Source organism: Nicotiana tomentosiformis, chromosome 1 (genome assembly GCF_000390325.3).
Source record: "Nicotiana tomentosiformis chromosome 1, ASM39032v3, whole genome shotgun sequence".
Lineage (NCBI taxonomy): Eukaryota > Viridiplantae > Streptophyta > Magnoliopsida > Solanales > Solanaceae > Nicotiana > Nicotiana tomentosiformis.
In genome coordinates, this window is record NC_090812.1 from 119509336 (window position 1) to 119526642 (window position 17307).

Genomic DNA, 17307 nt, shown 5'->3' on the forward strand with positions numbered 1-17307 from the left:
CCTATTGAAACATCAGTACCAGACAGTACTATTGGGGGACCAACCGAGGGACCTGATCCCTCCACCCAAGAGGAGCCAACCCTTGGTTCCTCTCAAGCACCCCAGGTCAGTACTGATCCTGCTCCCACTCCTCACATGTACGCTGAGCCTTTGTCCATGGTTGTTCCTGAAATGAGATTATTATCTGAAGGGGAGAATGGGAACAGTGCAAATGATTATGATAATATTGCTATTCCTAGTTTTATCAAGGTTAGGAGTAGACAGGCCACTACTGAAGTGCCAACTCCTAAGAGACCTACCACTAGGTTGCAAAAGAAAGAGTCTCTTGAGTCTGTTATTAGGAAAAGCTAAGAACAACAAAAGAGGAGAAGATTATTAAAAGATGGGAAGATTGTAAATGAGAAAGTAGTGCATGTTGTCAATGTTGATGATGGAGTGGATGAGGAACCTGGTTCCTTGACTCGCAAATTCTCACAGAATCATACTATATCCAAGACAAAAAGGGGATCCTCTGTGAGTGCAAAGAAGTCTGAACAAAGTTGAAGGTGATAGCTCTGGTGAAAATGTAGCGGACGAATCTGGAGAAAAAGTGACAGAAGAGAAGACAGTGTCTGAGAAATCTGTTGAGAAAGGAAAGAGTGCTCGCAAATCAGTGAAAATGAAGGGTGATGCCAATGAGAAACCTGGTTCTTCTGAGAAGGCCAAGGTTGATGATACCCAGGATATTGGGAAGGAAAAGTGGAAAAATCAAAAGGTATTGTGGGGTCGTACATTTGCTCCCGATATTCTAGATATGGCTGGCATGAGACAGTTGGTTGAGATCTGTGAATTCCAACAGTGGACACACCTTTTCACAAGTGACAGTCCCAAAGTTTATGAGGAAGAAGTGCGCAGTCTTTATGCCGACTTCTTTACAGCTGAGGATGATCATATTTGTATGATGGTGAATGGTGTTGATTTTTTTATGGACTCTGCTGTGATGGGACCTATTTTGGGAGTGCCTGCTGAGGGTTTGTCTTCTGTTCAGGGAACTTGCTCTTCGAACTTTAGAAATGCTATGTTGAAGGATAAGGCAGTTCAGTAAGGGGAACGGGTACACAAGAAGGCCCTCCTTCCAGTGTACCAACTGTTGTTTGAATTGGTGAATAAGGTTTTGCTCCCTCGTGTAGAAAGAAGGTCCATTACATATCGAGCAGCCCTGGTTCTCATGGAAGCACTGGATAGCTACACAACCATAAATCTGCCTGGTCTTAAGACAAAGCACATGAAGAAAGTAGCAGAGTTCAAGGGAAGGTAATCATGGGTTGCCATACGGGTTTCTCCTCACTATAGTGTTTGATTTCTTCAAGGTTCCTTTGGGACATGCTAAAGTAGGAACTCGGATGCAATCTTTATCTAAGACCACCCTCGAGAAATGTGAGTGCATTGATAAGGTTGGAGGGGTTGGCAGCTCTTCTATTATCTCCCAATTGATCAACGTCCAAAATAGTACCACTGATGAGATAAGGAAGCTGAAGGCAAGGAATACCATTCTTGAGGGTCAGCTAAGTCAGTTTCATGAGGCACCTGGTTCCAGCAGCTCTCACAGTACAGAGGTTATCCTTCTGACCAAAGAAAATGCCGAACTCAGGAAACAAGTTGAGGACCTGAAGGAGAAACTGTTCAATGAGCAGATGTCAGCTAATGCTCGAATGGGCATCCTTCTTAAAACCCTTGCCACTTCATCTAAGCCTTCCCCTTCCAGTGCTCACTAGAAAGTGTTCCCTTTCCAGTGTCCAGTCTTAGTGTCTGTCCTTTGTTTTAGTTCTGATGATGCTTATGATTGATACTTCTGTTTTTTTCCGTTTTTATTTTGTGGATGTGTTGGTAACAATGGAACTGCTCCCTGCTTAATATGCAAATATTAATGAAAGTTTCCTCCTTTTGATGTGTATGTCTTGCTCTTTTGCTCTGTTCTTAGTCATGATTGTGTGCACACATGTGGCATGAGTTAACTAAGCTAGATTTCTTTTTGCTTATTGCTTGTACTGATCTTTTTATGATGCCAAAAGGGGGGGAAAATAATTGAGGGGGAACAAGCTGGGGAACAGATTCAGGGGGAATACAGGAAACTGATCTACCATTCTGGCTCTTAGGGGAAACTTCAATTATAAGTTTGTCATCATCAAAAAGGGAAATATTGATAGGTTATATGTATCACTATTATGTTTTGATGATCTAACAAACTTATTGATAAGAACCAGATAAGGAACCTATTACACATCCTCAAGTACTTAAAGAACAACAAGTCTCAGTTCGGGGACGTGGTTCAACTCTTCTTAATCAAAGGAACAGCAGAGGGAACAGATGGCCACAAGTTCCCATGGTGACTGTACAAGTCAACTTCCCATAGCTGTAAAGTTGCTGCCTACACACGCAATAGTACAAAAATAGTGCAGCAGTCAACTTTATGGGGAATGCCCTTTACTAACTTGCTTACATTAATCAAGTGATGTCACAAATGAGTTATTTACATCAAGCAAAGGTAAAACAAAATACTTGCACATTCAAGAATTGATCAAGCATTTTTCTCTCAAGTCTGTGCCAATATTGCAAGTCATTCTCAAGGGCATCAAGAACAAAGAACAACATAACGAAGGGCCAGTTTCATATATTGAGTCACTACATGTCTCTAGTTATGTTGCACCTTTGTTAAAGTACTTTACTTGTAATTCCTACTTATCTTAGTTAGAAGCATTGTGTAGGAAATCTTTGTAAATCATAAACCCTTGTGTTTGTGTCTTGGCTAGAATTAGTCGAGTTGTAAAGTCTTTGCAATAGAGTTATTACAAAGTGGCTTGTAATAGAGTGTTACAAGCTAGTGAGGGATTAAGAGGTTAATTCCTAGGTTACAATAGGTTGTAATCTAAAGTTTGCTCAGCAGTGAAGTTGAAATACTACAAGGGTAAATCGTGGTTTTTAATCCTGTGAGATGGGAGCTTTCCACATAAAACTTCTTTGTGTCATTTACCTAATATAGTGTATGTGTGTTCTGTGGGAACTAATAGAGAACCTGGTTCTCTATATAGTTTGGCGGACCCTTAGTTTCTATAAATTGGTATCAGAGCTGGTTCTTTCTATCAGGATAACACCTAGAAAGGATCCTCATGGCTGCTCCACCAAACTTTGAAGAAGGTCATTCTACCTACAGGCCACCAAGGTTCAATGGCCAGTATTATGGATGGTGGAAGACCAGGATGCATGACTTCATCATGGCTGAAGATTCCGAGCTCTGGGACATCATCTGTGATGGACCTGTCGTTCCCACAAAAACTAGTGGCGACCCTTCTGTAACCATTCCCAAAACAAGAAAAGAATTCAATGACACCGACCGAAAAGCTATAAAAAAGAATTTTTGTGCAAAGAAAATTCTCGTTTGTGGTATTGGTCCTGATGAATACAACAGGATATCGGCATGCCAGTCAGCCAAAGAAATCTGGGAAGCTCTCTAGATAGCTCACGATGGAACAACACAAGTCAAGCAATCCAAGATCAACATGCTCACAACTGAATACGAGCTCTTCAGGATGAAGGATGATGAATCCATCCAAGACATGCATACTCGCTTCACATCTATCATCAATGAGCTTCACTCTCTTGGAGAAATTATTCCAAGAAACAAACTTGTCAAGAAAATACTTAGTGTACTGCCCAGTTCCTGGGAAAGCAAAGTGAACGCTATCATAGAGGAATAGGACTTGCAGAAACTGACCATTGATAAACTTGTTGGAAATCTGAAAACTTATGAAATGAAGAAGAAAAAGGATCCTGAGAGAAGAAAGCCAAAAAGGGAGAAGAACCCGGACCTCAAGACAGACAACAATGAATCAAGTGGTGAGGATGCTGATATGGCTTACTTTTACAAAGAGATTTCAGAAGATGGTCCGCAAAAATAGAGGTATTCCAAAGAAGAGAAGCTCCAGCAAGCCAAGAGGATATGACTTATGTCATAAGTGTGGGAAGCCATGGCACTTCATCAAGGATTGCCCTCTTCTTAAGCAAGACTAGTACAAGAACAACATAGACAAAGCAGCCAAGAGGAACCCGGTTCCTGCCAAAAGATTTATAAGAAAAGAAGTTGCTGATAATGTTGTGAAACAAGCTCTAGCTGCATAGGAAGACTCCTCTAGCGAATCTGGAGATGATGATGATCAAGGCGACAGCTCCATGATGGCAGTAGAAAGGGAAGCAGCTGAATATGATTCCATATTTGCTCTAATGGCTAAATCAGATAAGGATGAGGAAGATGGCGATGAAGATGAGGTAAACTTTCTAGATGTTCAAAGAAATCTGAAATCCTAGTTGTGTTTCACTTTTGTTAAAGTACTTTACTTGTTGTGTTGTACCTTTGTTAAAGTACTTTACTCGTAATTCCTGCTTAGCTTAGTTAGAAGTATTGTGTAGGAAATCTTTGTAAATCATAAATCCTTGTGTTTGTGTCTTGGCTAGAGTTAGTCGAGTTGTAAAGTCTTTGTAATAGAGTTATTACAAAGTGGCTTGTAATAGAGTGTTACAAGTTAGTGAGGGATTAAGAAGTTAATTCCTAGGTTACAATAGATTGTAATCTAAAGTTTGCTCAATAGTGAAGTTGAAATCCTAAGAGGGTAGGTAGTGATTTTTAATCCCGTGAGCTGGGAGTTTTCCATGTAAAACTTCTTTGTGTCATTTACCTACTGCACTGTGTGTGTGTGTTCTATGGGAACTAATAGAGAACCTGTTTCTCTATATAGTTTGGTAGACCCTTAGTTTCTATCACTACTTTTAATCCAAATCCCAAAATTTAGGTCTAGGGAGTAGAATCCTACCCATTAGATGAAGATAAAGAGGTTGTTTCCAATAGACCCTCGTCTCAGGAAAGCATAAGCACCACATTAATGAAAATATAAATAAGAAGGGAAAATACCAAAAAACCATATAAAACCAGAATAAAAACAACAAGACAGTAAGGTGATCAACAATGAAAGAAAATAACGGTTAGTCATAAAAACCTACTATCGACAGAAAGCGATACTGTGTGCCAATACTACTATTATGATCACTCTAGACTTCCTACTCTACTACCCTAATCCTCGACCTCCATACCTTCCTATCAAGGGTCATGTCCTCGGTCAGCTGAAGCTACGCCATGTCTTGCCTAATCACCTCGCCCCACCTCTTCTTTGGCCTACCTCTACCTTTTCGTAGGCCCTCCAATGTCAACCTCTCACACCTCCTCACCGGGGCGTCTGTGCTCCTCCTCCTTACATGACCAAACCACCTAAGCCGCGCTTCCTGCATCTGAATTTATGCCTATAATCCAACGCTAAGACCGTGACATTGGCGATGCCGGGGTTGCCAAGGGTCGAGTGGAGAGGTTCTCTAGATTATGTTCCCACCAGGGTGATTTCATATTTGAAGGCCCAACAGATGGTTGGGAAGGGATGTTTGTCATATTTGGCCTTTGTGAGGTATGTTGGTACTGATACCCCTACTATTGATTCTGTTCTAATGGTGTGAGACTTTTCGGATGTGTTTCCTGCAGACCTGCCGGGCATGCCACCTGACAGGGATATTGGCTTTGACTTAGTTCCGGGCACCCAGTCCATTTCTATTCCTCTGTATTGTATGGAACCAACTGAATTGAAGGAATTGAAAGAACAACTTCAGGAGCTTCATGATAAGGGGTTTATTAGGCCTAGTGTGTTGCCTTAGGGTGCACCGGTTCTGTTTGTGAAGAAGAATGATAGTACTATGCGGATGTGCATCAACTATAGGCAGTTGAACAAAGTTACAATCAAGAACAAGTATCCTTTGCCACGCATTGATGATCTATTTGACCAGCTCTAGGGAGCGAGGGTGCTCTTCAAGATTGATTTGAGCTCTGGGTATCACCAATTGAAGATTCGGGACTCGGATATTCTAAAGACGACATTCAAGACCCGTTATGGTCACTATGAGTTCCTTGTGATGTCTTTTGTGCTAACTGATGCACCAACAACATTCATGCATCTGATGAACAATGTATTTCAGCCATATCTTGATTCATTTGTCATAATATTCATTCATGATAGCCTGGTATACTTACGTAGCCAGGAGGAGCATGCACAACACTTGAGGATTATACTGCATAGGTTGAGGGAGGAGAAGCTTTATGCCAAGTTCTCCAAGTGTGAGTTTTGGCTTAATTCGGTGGCGTTCTTAGGGAACGTGGTGTCCAGTGAGGGGATTAAGGTGGATCCAAAGAAGATAGAGGCGGTTCAAAGTTATCCCAGATCGTCCTCAGCTACGAAGATTCGGAGCTTTCTCGGCTTGGCTGGTTATTATCGTCGCTTTATAGAGGGTTTCTTGTCTATTGTATCGTGTTTGACCAAATTGACCTAGAAGGGTTTTTCATGTGGTCGGATGAGTGTGAGGAGAGCTTTCAGAAGCTCAAGACTGCCTTAACCACAACTCCAGTTCTAGTTTTGCCTTCGGCGGCGGGCTCTTATATAGTGTATTGTGATTCTTCTCGGATTGGTATTGGGTGTGTCTTGATGCAGGAGGGTAGAGTGATTGCTTATGCTTTGCGCCAGTTGAAGCCCAATGAGAAGAACTACCCTAGTCATGATTTGGAGTTGGCAGCCATCGTTCATGCATTGAAGATTTGGAGGCATTATCTATACGGTGTGTCTTGTGAGGTATTTATGGATCATCAGAGTCTCCAGCACTTGTTCAAACAAAAGGATCTAAATTTGAGGCAGCGAAGATGGTTGGAGTTGCCATAGGACTATGATATCACAATTATGTATCATCCCGGGAAGGCCAATGTGGTGGCCGATGCCTTCAGTATAAAGGCGATGAGTATGGGTAGCCTTTCATTTATTCCCGTTAGTGAGAGACCGCTTGCAGTTGATGTTAAGTCCTTGGCCAACCAGTTCATGAGATTAGACGTTTCAGAGCCCAGACGGGTTCTAGCTTGTGTGGTTTATCGATCTTCCTTATATGATCGTATCAGAGAGCGCCAGAATGATGATTCCCATTTGCTTATTCTTAAGGACACAGTTCAGCACAGTGATGCCAATGATGTAACTATTGGAGCCGATGGGGCGTTGAGGATGCATGGCCGGTTTTGTGTGCCCAATGTAGATAGGCTACGTGAGTTGATTCTTGAGGAGGCCCACAGTTTGCAGTATTCCATTCATCCGGGTGCCGCGACGATGTACCAGGACTTGAGGCAACACTATTGGTGGAGGAGGGTGAAGAAGGATATAGTGGGTTTGGAACTCGGTGCCTAAATTGTCAGCAGGTGAAGTGTGAGCATCAGAGACCGGACGGATTACTTCAGAGGCTTGAGATTCCGGAGTGGAAATGGGAGCGTATCACCATGGATTTTGTAGTTGGGCTCCCAAGGACTTCGCAGAAGTTTGATGCTATTTGGGTGATTGTGGATCGGTTGACCAAGTTCGTGTATTTCATTCTAATTGGACTACCTATTCTTCAGAGCGGTTGGCTGAGATTTACATCTGCGAGATTGTTCGCCTTCACGATGTGTAGGTGTCCATCATTTCAGATCGGTGCACGTAGTTTACATCACAGTTTTGGAGAGCAGTACAGCGAGAGTTAGGCACCCGGGTTGAGTTGAGTAAACATTTCATCCTCAGACGGACCGACAGTATGAGCACACTATTCAAATATTGGAGGATATGTTACGCACTTGTGTCATAGATTTTGGGGGTTCTTGGGATCAGTTTCTGCCGCTCGCCGAGTTTGTGTAACACCCCGAAAAATTTTGAAGTACTTAAGCGCTATTAAGAAAGTTGATATATGATAATTATATTATTTTGTGTGCAGACGAGGGCTATTAATGTAATGGATATCAATTTGATATGATAATAAGTGTACGAGGCATATTATAAGTGATGTGGGGTCTAAGGAGAGCCCTAAGTCCAAGTCAAGTTGGAAATTTCATGATAGACTAAAGTTTCGAATGGGTACGCACAAGACCTAACTTCAAAGGAGCATAACTCTCATGATATAGTTATATGTTACTATCAAAAGAAAGGTCTATGTGTCTAGTTTCTAACACTTGAAACCGTTCATCATTTGGACACTCTTACAATAAGTTATGAACAATTTAACAAGGCTGGATCTGCGATCAATTTCGCGACCGCGAAACGGTTCCGCGGACCGCATAAGCATCGCAAAGTGGAGCAGAGACGAGCAAATTTTAAAAACAAATATTATGCTGTCGCATAATTGATTATGATGCCCACATAATCGATGCTGCTGCCCACAAAAGGTTATGCTATAGCACAATTGCACCACATAATTGACTTTGGGGGTCATTTTTGAAAATTTTCATATCCGATCCAATTTTGATATAAGGCCTTAGGGGGTCATTTTAGAAGGTAAAATGTGATTTTTAGAGAGAGGAGAGAGCTATCTTAGAGAAAGAAAGAGAAGACCTAGCTATTTTCCAAAACTTCTAATTTTCTAACTTTTGCCATTTCAAACCTAAATCAACTACGGACCTCCAAATCACTATTCAGACACACTCTTAAGTCTAAAATTTCCCTACGGAGCTATCGGACCCGTCAAAACTCCATTCCGGGGTCATTTATACATAAGTCAATATCTGGCAAACCTTTTCAACTTAAGCTTTCAACCTTGAGACTAAGTGTCTTATCGCATTCCAAAAATCCCCGGAACCGAATCAACTACTCCGGCAAGTCACATAACAACAATTAAGCATAAAATGAGTAGTAAATGGGGGAACGGGGCTACAATATTTAAAACGACCGGCTGGGTCATTGCAGTTATCAAGTATAATATTCTAAGGATATTTTTGTAAACCAACATTATATTCATACTTTTATAATAAAAAGAGAAAAAGGAGATCAAATATTCAAATTAATATGAGATATGGAGTTATTTCAGTTAATATTTTGGGAATATTTTTATCGTTCAACACTATTAATAAAAGGAGATCAAATTATTCAAATTAATATGGTACTTCTCATCGTTGTTATCCAAACATAAAATCCAGACTAGCATGACATGGAGACAACCAATCCATACCCAAAATCACGTCAAAATCAACCATACTTAGCAATAAGAGATTAACTCTGGTCTCTAATCCCCCAACAGTCACTACACGCGACCGATATACCCGGTCCATAACAACAGTATAGCCCATCGACATAGATATATGAACATGTGAAACTAAGGACTCACAAGGCATATCTAAATAATGAGTAAAATAGGATGATACATAGGAATAAGTAGAATCGAGGCCAAATAATATGGAAGCATATTTGTGGCACACTGATACAATACCTGAGATCACTGCATCTGAAGCAACAATATTTGGCCTAGCAGGAATAGCATAGAATCGGGCCTGACCACCACCTGATCGGTATCCCCCTCTAAGACGACCTCTAGCTGGCTGGATGGGTGGTGAAGTAACTGGAGCGGAAGTTATGGCCTGACCCTCTGTTGAACTGGACCTCCCGGGCAACGAGGACACTGTCTCCACATATGCCCAAACGCCCCGCACTCAAAGCAACTCCCCACTGGTGGTGGTAGGGACTGCTAGAATAACTGCTAGTACCCAAATAACTGCTAGAATAACCTGGTGCAGATGAATCCTGAACCAAAGGTGCACGAGATGAACTCTGAGATGGGAGAGCACTGAGAGATAACTGACCCATACGCGCACTGTATGAACCATGGCTGGATGATGCACCATGATGAACTGGATGAGCCATTTGAACGGGCCTATAAGGACGACCCCTGTTGTGGTGGAACTGACCCCCAAAAGGAACACCGCTAAAACCACCCGAACCATGAGGCCTCTTGGCCTCCCTATCCTCACGCTCCTGACTATGAACCATCTCTATCCACCTAGAAATATCAACCACCTCATCGAACGTAGCACCTGATACACTCTCCCGAGTAATAACAAAATGCAACTGATAGTGGGGGCCATCAATGAACCTCCTATTCCTCTCCCTCTCAATGGGAACCAACCAAACTACATGACGATCCAACTCTAAAAATCGCATCTCATGCTGGATCACAGACATGTCGTCCTGACGCAACTGCTTGAACTGCCTATGCAGCTTCTCTCTGTGGGTCTGTGGCACAAACTTCTCCAAGAAGAGAATGGAGAACTCATGCCATGAAAGTGGTGATGCACCGACTGGCATGCGCTTCTCATAGGCCTCGCACCATCTAAAGGCAATCCTAGTAAACTGAAAAGTAGTAAATGATACCCCACTGGTCTCCAGAATACCCGTCGTATGAAGAATCTGCTGGCACCTATCCAAGAAGTCCTGGGCATCCTCTAACTCAGCCCCACTGAATGATGGAGGCTGGAGTCTCCCAAATCTCTCTTGTCTATTCTGATCATCATCACTCATAACGGGACCTACCTAGGTCTGAGCTACTGCAACCAGTTGGGCTGGTAGTACCCCCGGTGTCTGAAGTCCCTGCATCACCTGCTCTAGAGTAAGGGCGGCGGGAGTCTGAGTACCTCCCTCGGCCAGAGAAGTGGTTGGCGCGGTCTGAACAGAAATCGCTTGAGCAAGGCTAGTGCACACAGTCAATATCTGAGCCAAAGCCTCCTGAAGGCCTAGAATCACAATGGGCACAACTGGTGCCCGAGATGGCCCCACTGGCTCAACCACATCTAGTACATGCTCCTAAGCTGGAACAACTGGTGGATCTACAGGTGCTGCTCTAACTACTATACGAGCTGCACCTCGGCCCCTACCGTGACCCAGTCCTCTCGTGGCCCTAGCCGATGGTACTAGTGGTTGTCTGTCTGGTCTGGTAGCACGTGTCCTCACCATTTGTGAGAAAATAGAATAACAGAAGTTTAGTTCCCGAAATCAACAAATTCGCACGACAAGAATATAAGAATGTGAAGTTTTCCTAAGGGTTCGGCAACCTCTCGAAGATAAGTACGGACATCTCTGTACCGATTCGCAAGACTCTACTAAACCTGCTCATGACTCGTGAGACCTATGTAACCTAGGCTTTGATACTAACTTGTTACGACCTAAAACTCAACATATCGTGATGGTGCCTATCATGGTACTAGGCAAGCCGACTACTCAGATATTTCCAATACTTTCAAATTTAAAATATACTAAAACAAGTTTAGATAAGTAAGAATCTCATAAAAACTGATAAAAACTGTCAGCTCAATACAGGAGTTTCCCAAAATCAGGGTGTCACTGAGTTCATGAGCATCTATACAAATACAAAGTCTGATACTCTGTCTAAGAAAGCAGAAACTGAATAAATAAAACTGAGGGATAAGGGAGGATAGTCAAGGTCTACGGATGCTAGAGCAGCTACCTCGAAAAATCTCTGAATGACTGAACAACTCTGAGAATCAGCAACCACAGTGTCCGGAAACACCTGGATCTGCACACGAAGTGCAGAGTGTAGCATGAGTACAACCAACTCAGTAAGTAACAAGTCTAATTATTGGGCTGAAAGCAGTGACGAGCTTCACATGGTACAATTCAATTACGAAAATACGATACAGAAAGGTAGACATGCTTCCAAATTTAACAGATAAAGCTCAAATAGATAGGATATGCCAAATACAACTGAGATAAGAAATGATGCATCTCGATATCTACATGCCAGTTACGTATGCCAACTGGAGTATAAAACAGTGATGAAATCATAAGCATACTCTCAGAGTATCAATCACTCAGTCCTCTCATTCACTCAATCCTTATGGTCACTCATTCCTCACAGTCACTCCATCCTCACGGTCACTCAATCCTCCCAATCGCTCGACAATCGCACTCGCACTAAGTAGGTACCTATGCTCACTGTGGGTGTGCAGACTCTGGAGGGGCGAATCCAGCCCAAGCGTTATAACAAGCCAATCATCGCATGAATTAATAAAACATGTTGCAGCATGTAGCCCGATCCCAAAAATATCCTCACAATCAGGCCCTCGGCCTCACTCAGTCACCATTCTCTCCAGTCTCTCGGGCTCACAAGAATCATGATAATCAGCCCATACAATGATGATATGATGTGTAAATAACTGTCAACTGAGACTGAGATACGATATGCAAATAATAGCTGCGACTGAGTACATAAATTTCAAATTTAAGCAATTAACTCAACGTGTAACTCGACCTCTATAGGTCCCAACAATACCAGCATGTGGCCTAAGCATTATATCTAACATGACTTGCACCTCAATATCTCTAACACATGGAAGATATACAGATAATGGCAAGATTATTCGACTATATAATTTCACGGAATCGACCAAGTCGCAATTCCTACGGTGCACGCCCACACGCCCGTCACCTAGCATGTGCGTCACGTCAACACCAATCACATAACACGAAATTCGGGGTTTCATACCCTCAGAGCTAAGTTTAGAAGTGTTACTTACCTCAAACCGAGCAAATTTCTACTCCAACAAGCCCTTGCCTCACGAATCGGCCTCTGAATGCCTCGAATCTAGCCACAAACAATTCTATACAATCAACTCAAGCTATAGGAATTAATTCCATAAAAAAATGCTAAGTTTTTAATAAAAAAACAAAAAGGTCAACTCAAACTCAACGCTCGGCCCACGTCTCGGAATCCGATAAAATTTACAAAATCCTAACACCCATTCAACTACGAGTCCAACCATACAAAAATTACTCAAATCCGATACCAAAATCTCGCTCAAATCCCTAAAAATCGGTCTAAGAAGTTTATTCCATTTATTCCCAATGTTTCAACCCAAATCACTAATTAAATGATGAAATCAAAGATATAATCATGGAATTTAACCAAAATTAAGTAAAAATCACTTACCCATTCACTCCCTTAAAAATCTCTCCAAGAATCGCCTCCAACCGAGCTCCCAAAATCAAATTTTGTAAAATGACTCAAACCCTCGTTTTTGAAATATTTAAGTTCTACCTAGATGTCCTTAATCGCGATCACGAAAATTACTTCGTGATCGCGAAGCACAGCTATAGTGCCCCACGAATTAACCTTACGTGAACGCGAAAACCTCCACGCGAACGCGATGCACTGGCTCTCAAACTTACGCGTTCGCTATGAACATATACGCGTGACCCAGCTTCTGCCTCATTTACTCTACGTGAATGCGACCTTAGCCACGCGTTCGCGATTCACTGCTTCACTCAACTACGCGATCGCATCCCTCAATTCGCGAACTCGTAGAATAAAAACCTCAACTGCCGAATTAAGCCTACGCGGTCGCGGGCCTATCCACGTGATCGCGTATAAGGAAACCAGACTTGTGCACCAGAAAAACTTCAGCAATCTCCCAAGTCCAAAATTTGATCTGTTAACCACCCGAAATCCACCCGAAGCCCCCGGGACCCCAACCCAACATACCAACAAGTCCTAAAATATTATACGAACTTGCTCGAAGCGTCAAATCACATCAAATAACGTTAAACCACGAATCGCGCATCAATTCAAGCCTAATGAACTTTTGAACTTCTAACTTCTACATTCGATGCCGAACCTGTCAAATCACGTCCGATTTACCTAAAATTTTGCACACAAGTCATAAATGACACAACGTACGTACTCTAATTCACGGAACCAAAATCCGAGCCCGATAACCACAAACTCAACTCTCGGTCAAACTTCTCAGTTTCCAAAACTTCTAATTTTTTAACTTTCGCCATTTCAAACCTAAATCAACTACGGACCTCCAAATCACTATTCGGACACACTCTTAAGTCCAAAATTTCCCTACGGAGCTATCGGACCCGTCAAAATTCTATTCCGAAGTCATTTATACATAAGTCAATATCTGACCAATCTTTTCAACTTAACCTTCCAACCTTGAGACTAAGTGTCTCATCGCATTCCGAAACATCCCCGGAACCGAATCAACTACTCCGGCAAGTCATATAACAACAATTAAGCATAAAATGAGTAGTAAATGGGGGAATGGGGCTACAACACTTAAAACGACCGGCTAGATCGTTACAGTTATCAAGTATAATATTCTAAGGATATTTTTGTAAACCAATATTAGATTCATACTTTTATAATAAAAAGAGAAAAAGGAGATCAAATATTCAAATTAATATGAGATATGGAGTTATTTCAGTTAATATTTTGGGAATATTTTTATCGTTCAACACTATTAATAAAAGGAGATCAAATTATTCAAATTAATATGGCACTTCTCATCGTTGTTGTCCAAACATAAATTGGATTATAGGCATAAATTCAGATGCGAAAAGCGCGGCTTAGGTGGTTTGGTCATGTAAGGAGGAGGAGCACAGACGCCCCGGTGAGGAGGTATGAGAGGTTGACATTGGAGGGCCTACGGAGAGGTAGAGGTAGGCCAAAGAAGAGATGGGGCGAGGTGATTAGGCAAGACATGGTGTAGCTTCAACTGACCAAGGACATGACCCTTGATAGGAAGGTATGGAGGTCGAGGATTAGGTTAATAGAGTAGGAAGTCTAGAGTGATTATAATAGTAGTATTGGCACGCAGTCTCGCTTTCTGTCGATAGTAGATTTTTATGACTAACCGTTGTTTTCTTTCATTGTTGATCACCTTACTGTCTTGTTATTTTTATTCTGCTTTTATATGATTTTTTGGTATTGTTCCTTCTTGTTTATATTTTCATTAATGTGGTGCTTATGCTTTCCTGAGACGAGGGTCTATTGGAAACAGTCTCTCTATCCTCACAAGGTAGAGGTAAGGTCTGCGTACACACTACCCTCTCCAAACTCCACGATATAGGATAATACTGGGTATGTTGTTGTTGTCATAGGCATATGTAATCCAAAAAGAAGTAGGTTTATGTCCAAAACGTAATATGGCCTAACATGTACAGGATTACACATGGGCTAACATGTATTTTTAAACAGTAGCCAAAAAGCAATAATAGGTTTATACTTGGGTTAAGGTACACTATTCCAGTTGTGTCCTTTCACTTTGTGTTATCAAGTATAATATTCTAAGAATATTTCTATAAACCAACATTGTATTCATGTTTTTATAATAAATATAAATATAGATAAATATAGATAGATTACACTAACAAAACAAATAAACAAACAAACAAAAAAACTCTGTTTACTTTCCTGTGTCTGAGAAGACGCGTAAGCTTTGATTTGCAGCGATCATATGCAATAGACTCATAATAAAAGAATACTTGACGCAATTTGATCAACAATAGAATTAAACGAAAAATATTTTCTAATAAAATAATTCAAATGTCATAGCCATCAATATCCGATTGTTTATATCAAGAAACCACATCTCAATAAATCTAAATTATATTATAAACAAATTGGAGAAAATTTCTAATCGATGCTGGCAGAGAATTATAGAAGTTGATGAAAATCGATACCCAGAACGCAACTATATAAAGACTTTCCTTTCTTGTGCTTTATCCATCAAAATTTCCCATAGTGCTATATTATCTACACTAGACATGGGTTTGAAAGGAAAGTTGATTTCACAAATAGAGATCAAAGGTTGTGGGGATCTCTTTCATGAAATGTTTAGGCACAAACCACACCATCTTCCCAATGTGACTCCACATAAAATTCAAGCTGTCGATTTGCATCAAGGAGATTGGGGTACTGTAGGCTCCATCGTTAACTGGAATTATACTATCGGTAACATTTTCTAATCACTTATTTTTATTTTTATAAAGTAAGTTTTCAATTTTGATTAGCTTTTCTCCTGATATACCATTGTCCTTATGTCTATAAAATAAAGTAATATTCTCTAGGTTCATATAAACTACATCACTTCTTAGTATTGTATACATTCTTTTTAATTTACACTTCACTAACCGAGATTCTAGGATTCTAAGTATGTAGAGAGAGAGAGAGAGAGAGACAAATATGTGAGATATTATTCGCCATCTAAGCATACAAAAGAAACGATAATTTTACTTCTTTTTGGGCCTTTAATAGAGATTTATGGGTACTCCGTTAAAAAAAGCCTTGGGTTTATTTTGAAAGTATGCTCTTAGCAATCGTCAGGTTCTTAAGATATCATCAGGATTTCTTGGTAAAATTCCTGGTGATCACCATAAAATACTGATGGTGATCATCAGGATATTGTCATAAATTCTTACCGATCACCAGAATTTTTCGCCATTATGGCTGTAAATTTTGGTAATCGTCAGGACTGCTGGTGCTTTACGTTAGCATATTTGACCAAGTCATGGTGATTGCCATAACATGCCTTTGGTGATCGATTTGTGCAAACCTGACTGAATTTTCAGCCACAATGGCTAAAAGTTTTTCTTAATAGGATCAAAATATAAAGGATGGTCCTAAATATATACATCAAGCGTAATTTCCTCTTTAATTATTTATGGCCTCGACTATGTTCATATATAAGTTTCTTTTTCTGGCACAAAAAATAGAGGGGCAAGAGAAGGTAGTGAAAGTGGTTGTTGAAGCCATAGAGGAGGAGAAAAGGCTAGTGACATTCAAGGCATTTGAAGGTCATATAATAGAGCAATACAAGGCCTTCAAAGCAACAGTTCATATTGAGAATGAAGGAGAAAACAACTTGGTCTTATGGACTATTGAGTACGAGAAGCAGAATGATGACGTTTCAGAACCCTTCTCTTATTTGGAATTTGCCACTAATCTCACCAAAGATGTTGATGCCCACCATGTCAACCAGCAGGTTGACGTATAATTAATTTTCTTTAATTTCTGGTGAATAAGGGGAGTTCAACAATTTAAGTGCTTGTGCTTGTTGATGTTTGTGTTTCTCATAAAGATGTTTGATTTGTTGTGTTTCTTGTTAAGATATTTCCTTCGTTCTGTCTTTGAGAAATAATTATTGTATATGTATCTTTTTATGAGGAAGGAATTATATTCGTATGATTTGATTTTGTGAATTGATTAACTCTGAATCTTCATCCTCGTCAATTTTGATTAGACTTTACGTGATTTACAAGTATAATTAATAACGTCGATTAACAATAAATTATCGATGATATTCCCATGGCGACAAAACTATCAGAATACAGCTTGTTGAAAAAAAACATTCGACAGGAAAAAGGTGTCTGTCAGAAGTTTCCAATGGATTTTTCGAAGGAGTTTTGTGTAAGATTGAGTTTGTGAGTTTTTGAATATTTCTTCAGTCACATGCTGGTAACATTCCCCAACAAATATTCGTTAATTTTGTTCCGTCAAAATATTGTTACGATTTTTAGAGATTTCGAAAGGCACTTCTGCCAAAAATTATACGGTTTTCGACGACCAGGCCCAGCCATCAAAAATCTCATTTCTAAAAATCATTGT

At 40.7% G+C, this 17307-nt stretch overlaps 2 protein-coding genes across 2 annotated transcripts; both read left to right on the plus strand.

Moving 5' to 3' along the window:
- The first annotated feature begins 3146 nt into the window (after positions 1–3146).
- LOC138909011 (uncharacterized) lies at positions 3147–3491 on the plus strand. Its single transcript, XM_070199983.1, has one exon. It carries the CDS (start codon positions 3147–3149, stop codon positions 3489–3491), a length of 345 nt encoding a protein of 114 aa, XP_070056084.1.
- Positions 3492–15187: 11696 nt separating this feature from the next.
- Positions 15188–16901, plus strand: LOC104102025 (kirola-like). The gene is made up of 2 exons (XM_009609617.4): positions 15188–15654; positions 16416–16901. Exons 1-2 carry the CDS (start codon positions 15468–15470, stop codon positions 16694–16696), a joined length of 468 nt encoding a protein of 155 aa, XP_009607912.1. The 5' UTR covers positions 15188–15467; the 3' UTR covers positions 16697–16901.
- The last annotated feature ends 406 nt before the right edge of the window (positions 16902–17307 follow it).